Source organism: Abramis brama, assembly GCF_963993115.1.
Source record: "Abramis brama genome assembly, chromosome: 19".
Taxonomy (NCBI): Eukaryota; Metazoa; Chordata; class Actinopteri; order Cypriniformes; family Leuciscidae; genus Abramis; species Abramis brama.
Genome location: NC_139981.1, coordinates 21,984,753 through 21,993,821, shown reverse-complemented (window position 1 = coordinate 21,993,821; position 9,069 = coordinate 21,984,753). Strand labels below are relative to the sequence as shown.

Here is a 9,069-nt window from a genome sequence, read left to right as displayed (position 1 = left end):
TAGTGTGTGTGTGTGTGTGTGTGTGTGTGTGTAATTGATAATGTCTGTGCTCTGTTTAGAATAAACTCTCACATGATTTATCGTTCTGCACTTAATCTATAGTAAAGACACATTCATTGTTCACAGAACGTGAAGCGGTTTTGTTTTTAAACTGATTATAGGAAAAACGTGCTATCATAGATCACCGTGTGGATGTTTAGACATACATTGCTTTGGTGTGGTGTGTTTAAAATCCAGATGTATGACAATGATTATGTATTTCTTGACTCCTTTGTTGTATTTTAAAAACATACAGAAATCAAAATTTGAGTCCTGCTTCAAATCACAGTTGACCTGTGGATGACCTCTACACTGAGTTCTCCATCTCTGGAACAGCACTGAACCTCTGCCAATCATATATGTGCTAATTAAACTCAAAGGTTAAAAAAGCTGCATTAAGGACAGGTCGATATTATTAGGTAATTGGTTCTGAGGTGTAAGAGATGGAAATAGTCTTGATTACATTAAGGGCTTAATGGCTCCCAATGTGTCACTCAGTCAAAAGTTGGCAAGCAAGCATACACTTGAAAAAGATTGAACCCTTACGGTTTAGTTCGCTGGTTATCACCAAGGACAACTGGATTACGAATTCATACATGGTGGGTCTCAAATTCAGAAAGGGGAAATTAAAATTTAGCACGTATCATGAATTATTTCAGAGACACTTGGGCTAGATTAAATATAAGAAGACTTTGGATGAATAGTTGTCCCAGCAGAAGGGCTAAGGGATTTAAAGAAATTAAACTTTAAATCTGGAAAGCTATTTATTTCTCATGAGGCAAGAATCAAGACAGGTGGTCATTTGTTTTTGGAAATTCACATCTTTTGTTCTTGCATATTCTTTCCGCCAGCTCAGAGTTTAGTTGGACATCTGTTAAAACGAAATAATTCTACACAACAACATCAGAGTCGGCTGTATACATATTGGTGTGGAAAAACACATAAAACCTGCAGTTTAAGCTAATATTCTTGTCTTTACTTGAGAGGCAAAAGCATTTTAGCTATCTTTTAATTAAAATATAAAATAGTTCTAATGTATTTTAGTGTAAGAATATAATTAACATTTACACTGTTAATTGCATAATTTCGAAGTTTTGGACCAAAAATCTTTAGGCTAGTTAATTTTCAGTTTGTTTTGTATTTGACCCAGTCCTCCGCGCCAGTGTGTTGTGTGACGTCACCCGTCACATGGCGCGCGTCAGCTGTGTTGCAGGAAGTGAAGCAGTCATGGCGACTCCTGTAGCTTTACTCTCTGAATCTGTGCTCGGATGGTCTATTTTCACTATCGTTTTACTGGTGAGATACATAAATTATACGCTATAACTTTTATTTACTTGTATTATATTGTTAAACGCGGTATTTCCGCGTTTCTATCACGTGCTATACTGGTTTGTAGCTTGGTATGTATCATTTACTGGCACGCCGCACTAACGTTACCCTAGTTATATACGTCATTTCATAATCCTGTTAATGTTTACAGTTAGAGGCTTTTTGGCAGGTTTTACTAAAATGTTACACTATACTGTTTTACTAGAGATAACACTTCATTTTCCAACTACAAGTAGCAGCTACATGTGTTATTGATATAAAAACATTTTTACGTCTAACATTTAACTTTAATCGTATTTTATGTCCACAATTACATGTGAAACTAATTTCTAAGCCTTAATTGATTGATTTTACAGTTCTCAGAGTTAGAATCAACTATAAGTATTTGTTCCCCCCTAAAATCATAAACACTGTCAGTGATTTTTGTTGTTGTGTTTGTTTGAGGCAGGACTTTCTGTTTGGTGACCAATGGCTGTTCAGGAAACTTTACAAATAGTCATTATCTTTTGCAATTTCATTTAACGTTAGTGGCATTTTTATCCTGTCTGGCCGAGGTGTTTAATTAAAGCGGCTTCTATGCCTTAATTTTCTAATTAAAATGCAGCCTGCTCAAGTTTAACACGTGTAAAGAGAGCAGTATTTCCCGTTTGTTTGGAGCATCCTAATTTAAATGCAAAGTGTTGGGTCATTATCTGACCAACAATTCAGGCAGAATCTAATGCGCATAGTGGCTCTTAATTGATCCTGTTTGAAAATAGCATCCCGTAATCACAAGCTCTTTTTAGTGGTGTCCTGAGAGCTTATAGAGGATGTGTTTGGAATAGCCTACAACCTTTCACTCTCATACAAGTTCCTCCTAAAATTTGGACTCTATTTATGTTTTTTTTATTTTTTTTTATGAGATGCAATGTAATGCTTTTCAGAGACAGCTGTCTCAGAGACTTTTAAATCTGTAGGCAGGATTTTTCTTTTCTTTCTAGGTGAGGTGCTATTGGTTGCTAGATCAGAAGTGCAGTACAGAAGCACACGAGTTATCGGCTTGAAACGGAAGTTGCGATTGACTTTTCTATTCCCTATTCCCTATTGTTATGTACAGTATTGTGCAAAAGTCTTAGGCATGTTAATATCCCTTTTAAGTCAGTTATTTATATCTTTTGCTGTAGTGTGTCAGTAGGAAATATCAGTTTACATTTCCAAACATTCTTTTTGCCATTAATTGTAATAATCCAGTGAGATTTGTGTATGCACAAGGAGTCTGACAACAGCCAGGATGATCTGATCTCACCATCATCGAGTCCGTCTGTGATTACATGAAGAAACAGGAAAAACTGAGACAGACTAAATCCAGTAGAACTGTGGGAACGTCTCCGAGATGCTTGAAGAAACCTTCCTGCAAAGCTACCTGAAAAACTATGCGCAAGTGTACCTGGACAAAAGCCGTTTTAAAAGCAAAGGGTCGTTACACCATATATTGATTTGAATTCGTTAATAGAAGTTAATCATAAATAAATTCAATTTATGATTTTATTTTTGAAAGCATTCTCACTTTACAGCATTTTAACACAAGTGCCAGTACTTTTCACAGTACTGTAGCTTTGCTGATAGGTTTCTTCAAGCATCTTGGAGACATTCCCGCAGTTCTTCTGGATTTAGTTTGTCTCAGTTTTTCCTGTTTCTTCATGTAATCACAGACGGACTTGATGATGGTGAGATCAGATCATCCTGGCTGTTGTCAGATTCCTTGTGCATACACAAATCTCACTGGATTATTACAATTAATGGCAAAAAGAATGTTTGGAAATGTAATATTTCCTACTGACACACTATATTAACATGCCTAGTACTGTATATCTGAGTGTAACGGCTTCTCGAACAAGAAAAGATGTAGGGCGGGACTTGATTTTGTCCATCGGGATTGGATGGTTGTGGTTTGTTATTGCTGTGATCTCATGTGAGTGTCAGGCTGTCCCGTCCTCGCGTCAGTAAACAGGTTATCATCAGAGAAGAAATGTCACTGCAAAAGGGAGGGGAAGTTATTTTAAGATTAAAGATTATGAAGGCACATGAAAAAAGGCCCATATTTAAAAACAAAACAAAAACAATGACGAGCATGGTTAAATCATTAATAATAAATAGCCTATTGCAATATTTCATAAACATAAGAATTGTCCATTTTAATTTAATGGTGAGTTTAAAGTGGGTTTGTGTTATGTGAAAGCCAACTGTCTGATATAACACACATCGGTTTGACACCAGAGAGATTTTAACACAAATTTAACACAGTTCTAATAAATTGTCACAAATATCAGGCCTTAGGATAAATAAACGAAAAAAATTTTTTTATCATGAGCATGGCTTGAGTACAGATTGACATAATTTAGTTAGCAGTTCTTACATTATTATTTTATTTCATGTACTTTTATTTTCAATTTTTTTTTGTGGAAGTTTGTATGATTTTAAAAACTGAAAGAAAGTTTTATTTTTAGTATACTTTATTGATAAGGTTTTATGACTAGTCGATATCGTACATTAGAAGTCATACATTAAAAATAAAATAAAAAAATACGTTTTGTAAAGACATAAAGTTATATTTGTCTAAAAATCAAATTTCAAGCATTTAATCATAGTCATGAAACTGGTGGTACTGTGTTTAACATCATTTTGCTGCACATCTCATCTTGTCCCCCTGTATCTCCAGATCATCGTGGCCTTCTGCTGGGTTTACATTCGGAAGTATCAGAGCCGGCAGGAGAGCGAGGTTATCTCCACCATCACAGCGATATGTGCTCTGGCCATTGCCCTCATCACATCGGCTCTTCTTCCTGTGGATATCTTCCTAGTGTCCTTTATGAAGTATCCCAATGGCACTTACAAGGTAACCATATTCCCGTACATGATAACTTGCACATTTCTGTGCTTGATTCAGTCCTGTAGCTCCATTATTCCAGGTGTGACAGATAAACCTGTCTTGCATTGTTTAAATGCAACATGAAATCCAATTTACTTTCTTATTAAAGTCACTGTGCATTATATTATTATTCACTGTGTTATTATAAAGATAGAAAATGTTTTTTTGCTTCTTAAATTACTTTTTTTTTTCAGGCAGCTGCACTGCCTGGAAAGAATAGTATTAAAGGGGTCATATGATGCTATTTTAAAAGCTCATTGTTTTGTTTTTTGGGTGTAATGAAATCGATCAACATGATTTAATATAAAAAACAAAAAAACAATTAGAATTTTTCACATACTGTACATTATTGCAGCTCCTCTATTCCCTGTCTGTCTGAAATGCGGTGATTTCTACAAAAACCCTCCTTCCAAGTGCTCTGATTGGCCAGCAGACCCAGTGCATTGTTATTGGCCAAACACCTCATGCATGTGCCGGAAATTTAACAGCCCTTACCATAATCCCGATCTTCAGCTTTAAAGGGTTAGTTAGTTCACCAAGAAATGAAAATGCTGTCATTAATTGTTCACCCTCAAAGACTTTCATTCATCTTCGGAACACAAATGAAGATCTTTAGTCCAAATTTTCTGAAGAGACACGATCACTTATACACTGAACAGATTACATTTAGGCGTTGACCTTGATGTTGTGTTTGCTTTAAATGCTTTGCTGATGCCATATCATGTTCTCGTTCATGGTTTATTTTTCCATTATTCAAAACCAAACAGACTGAGAGCTCTGCACAATAAGTGATTTGGATGAATTGCATGAATGGTAGTTTACTTTCACCACTTGTGAATACAATGGCATTTCTTGTTGCACTCTTTCCTAAAACATCCCATGATGCAGTCAATTGCAATACGACGCAGAGATCAATACTTCAGGTTTGAGTTCAAAGACTCATTTGAACACATCTTTTTTTTTTACATTGAGACTTAAATGATCTAATGAGACAGTGGTTACTATGGCAACTGAATGGCGTAATTAATGTAACCACGGGCCCACCATTCTTCCTTTCGGATAATGAATAATTAAGCATAGAATTACCTTCTCTGACATGAGATCTTTAATGAGCGCTTCACTTAGAACTTCCGTGAAACTTTGTTCCTACTTTGCATACTATGAAAGCATATCATAACCCAAGCCTGTCAAGTTCTAAAATGGAAAAAAAGTAGCATAAAAGTAATTTAGACAACTTGTGCAAGTCTTCTGAAACTGAATTTTAACTGAAATGTAAGCTGTTATTCACTAATAAACCTATTCTTTTCTGTAGCCTTCAAATTTAATTTGCACTTCTACATATATTCAAGCTTGCTGCTTAACAGTTGGTTTTGACATTGGACCCAATGGAAATTTGAAAATGTGGCCAAATATACAGTTTTTATAATAAATAAATCTTTTATAATACCTTTTTTAATCTGGATGTTCATTCACTTTCTCGTATGGGAAAAAGCACCTCTGCATAATATCTCCTTTTGTGTTCCACGGAAAAATGAAAATCATAGAGGTTTAAACCTTGAGGTTGAATCATTTTTCATTTTTAGGTGAACTGTCCCTTTAATTGGAGAGCAAGGGCCTTAGACTTTTAATTCCAGTATTTCTATTTGATTGATTACAACTTATTGATGTCCTTACAAAACACATAGAATGTGGAATAGAGCCTGAGCATGAGACTATTTCCATTGTCCATTAGTCAAACATGTTTTGACTATAAGCAGCGATCCTGTTGTCCCCCAAAACGGTTGATCTTTGAATAAACACATTAGAAATATTACAGAACACACCGGTAGTATTTTCCCCTGGCTGTGTAAAACATTACTCAAGTGTGTGTTGGCCAGAATAAATTGAAGTCTGCAGACAGTGCTGGCCTGGTTTTCATTTGAGATAATGATCAGCCTTAGGATTGTTAAAAAGGGCTTGTAGAGGTCAAGACAAGATTTGACTTTATCAGAGTTACACAAGATTCATTACTGGTTTAATTTCGTTAATTGGAAGTTAAGGGTTTTGAAGTGTTCTAAAGAAGACAGACTTGCTCGATCATATCAGAGATCATCTGTCGAGGCGGAGGAGGTTAACCTAAAGAGATTCTCAGTGACTCTATCGGGTTAATTAGATCTCTGATCTTTCTGTACCACACTTCTTTGAAACACTTTAAACTTCATAGATGATTTTGAGTTGTAGAGCACTGTAGCGTAATATAGTGAATAGATCAGCACTGTACACTGAAGTTATATAATCGTTATATTGTCTACTGAAATAGCAGTTCAAAAATATGTAATTATTTGGCCTTTTAGTGTTTGCTTATATAAAGTTAGAGATTTAAATAAAACTTAGGTCCACTTTCCTGCAGAACGTTTATTCCTCCAACCTTGATCAAACTCACCTGCTTGTAAATTGCATGTAATCCTGAAGACCTTTGGTGCGTCTGAAATCGCATACTGTCTTAGTAGGTGCTACATTCAAATTTGAATTTACTTTGCTACCGTTTGTATTATATCAGGGTGTCTAAACTCTGTCCTGGAGGGCCACTGTGCTGCAGAGTTTAGCTCCAACTTGCCTCAACACACATGCCTGGAAGTTTCTAGTATGGGTGAACTGCGTTTTTGCACCCTTGAAGGGCACTTCGGGAAAGGGACGTCATTTGTAGGCGTGTTCCAAACGAAAGTGAACAACTGAATCCCTTCACGAAGGGATCCCTTCGAATCCCTTCCACAATTCCGTTAGTGAAGGGTATATGTAATGGTCTCTTCAAGGAAGTAATTTAATCATTTATGGTAATGTTTTGCCTTTCGGAATGAGATGTTCACTTCCGATTGGAATTTGTCAAGACCTGGATTAGCTGGTTCAGGTGTGTTTAATTGGGGTTTTGGAGCTAAACTCTGGACAGTGATCCTCCAGGAGGAGGATTGGACAGCCCTGTACTATATAGTATGAATATGGGTTGTATGAATAAAATTCAGATGTACTACATCTACCATGTTGTTACTTTCACGTGACCTATTAGCGTCAGTTTGGGCGTGGAAGTAGTAGTTCATCCGGGTACGTAGGGAAGTATTGGCTTTCGGACGCAGGGTATGATTAGCTTGTTCAGGTGTGTTTGATTGGGGTTGGAGGACAACTCTGCTGGAAAGTGAACCTCGAGGGCCAGAGTTGAGTACCCCTGCCCTAACCCAAAGTATATGGGTTATGCACAACAAACTTTTGAATTTGGTAAAACAGGTTGCGTCTCTTCTGGTTCAGGTCTTTTGTATGTGCTTCTTTAAATATAGAGCTGTTTTACTCAAGATGCCAACAAAAGGAGCTACCTGGTAAAGAGAAGTGCTCACGCGATCAGCACATGATCAGCTTCCTGGGTTCGATTTTCAATACCGGTTCACAGTGAATGAATGCAGTGAACTCCATCTGTGCATGTGCTGAGTTTAGCGTGCATGTGGGAACGCAGTTACGCATTTTTTCACATTTGCTTTGTTGACGATTACAGCATTTCACTAGATTTGTAATGAGACGAGTTTGTAAACTTTAAATAAAAGGGTTTATCTCTTGCATGTATAGAAATTAGAACGAATTATGAAAGTTTCATTTATTTTTCAGTGCATTTGTTTTACAATATATGGCTATTACTGTCATAGGAATAATTTTATAACATTATCATATTAGTATTATGTAGTGTAATGTGGACTGATACACTATATCACAACTAAAAAGAGGTTTGAGTCCCATTTAAAGTTCAGTCAATGCACAGACTTTTTCTTTTTGAGCACTGAATATGGGTTGGAGCTTTCAATTTTGAACTCTCAAAGTGCACCAGACTGATGAATTTAACTTTAAAATGTACAAAATTCGGAAACTGTAACCGATGTCCATCGCTTATGCATATTGATATCTAAAAGTTTTTTCTTCTTCTCACTAACATTTGGGTATTAAAATGGAATCAAATGGCATCAAAATAACTAGCTAGGTTAGCTAATTACCTTAAAGTCCCCATGTAGTCAATAATTTTATCCCTTAAAACTCATCTTTGATCACCAAAATGACATTTAAAAAAAAAAAAAATTGTTGAAAGAAAAAATTAATTAATGCCTTAAAATAGATTGAATGTAACTCTACACTCTTGCCTCATTTAGAATACGTGGGTATATGAATATGCAAATTAGCCCCGCCTCCACTCACTCACACCAGCTCAGAGATCCACTCGTTGACGATCACACGTTGACGTGATTGGTTACAAGGTAGTTTGTGACGTCAGATATTAAAAACAACACATAGACATATACAACTGTGGCGAGCAGCACGAGGCCAAGGGCCGAGAGAGAACGGCGCGAGGCCGGTGGCGTGATTGCTGATGAGCGACACCTGCGCGACGCACCGGTCTCGTATCTCTCACGGAGTAGCGGGGGCATAAAAGGAGGAGCGACGATAGTGAAGGATGAGAGAGAACCAGAACCTTGTGTAAGCCACCTTTGCCTTTGTTAAAGAGCACAGAACAGTATTTATTCTAACTGTTCTAGGAAGATTGCAACAGATTCTGATGAAATACGCTCACCCGAATGGGTGGGAAAATGTCGGTCTGAAGCTCGCTGTGATTCACGTTGCATAATAAATCAGGCAGACAGGTGCTTTTTGTTGTAGGAGGTTGAGATGGAAGGAACCATCAAGTCTTGGATAAACACGCAAGATTATGGCAGCGATCTCCTTGGCTCCGGCCCTCCGGTAATCCGTTTTTCTGATGTGACGATCAAATGTATCTCTCTTCC

The 9,069-nt window shown here is 36.9% G+C and overlaps 1 protein-coding gene across 1 annotated transcript in view; it reads left to right on the top strand.

The window, feature by feature from the left end:
* The first annotated feature begins 1,232 nt into the window (after positions 1 to 1,232).
* The window catches only part of lmbrd1 (LMBR1 domain containing 1), an 89,888-nt gene continuing 82,051 nt past the window's right edge, over positions 1,233 to 9,069 (top strand). Inside the window, exons 1-2 of the mRNA XM_084093711.1 lie at positions 1,233 to 1,335; positions 4,067 to 4,243. Of these exons, the coding sequence (XP_083949837.1) occupies positions 1,267 to 1,335; positions 4,067 to 4,243 (246 nt within the window). The 5' untranslated portion in view covers positions 1,233 to 1,266. The remainder of the gene's footprint in view (positions 1,336 to 4,066; positions 4,244 to 9,069) is intronic.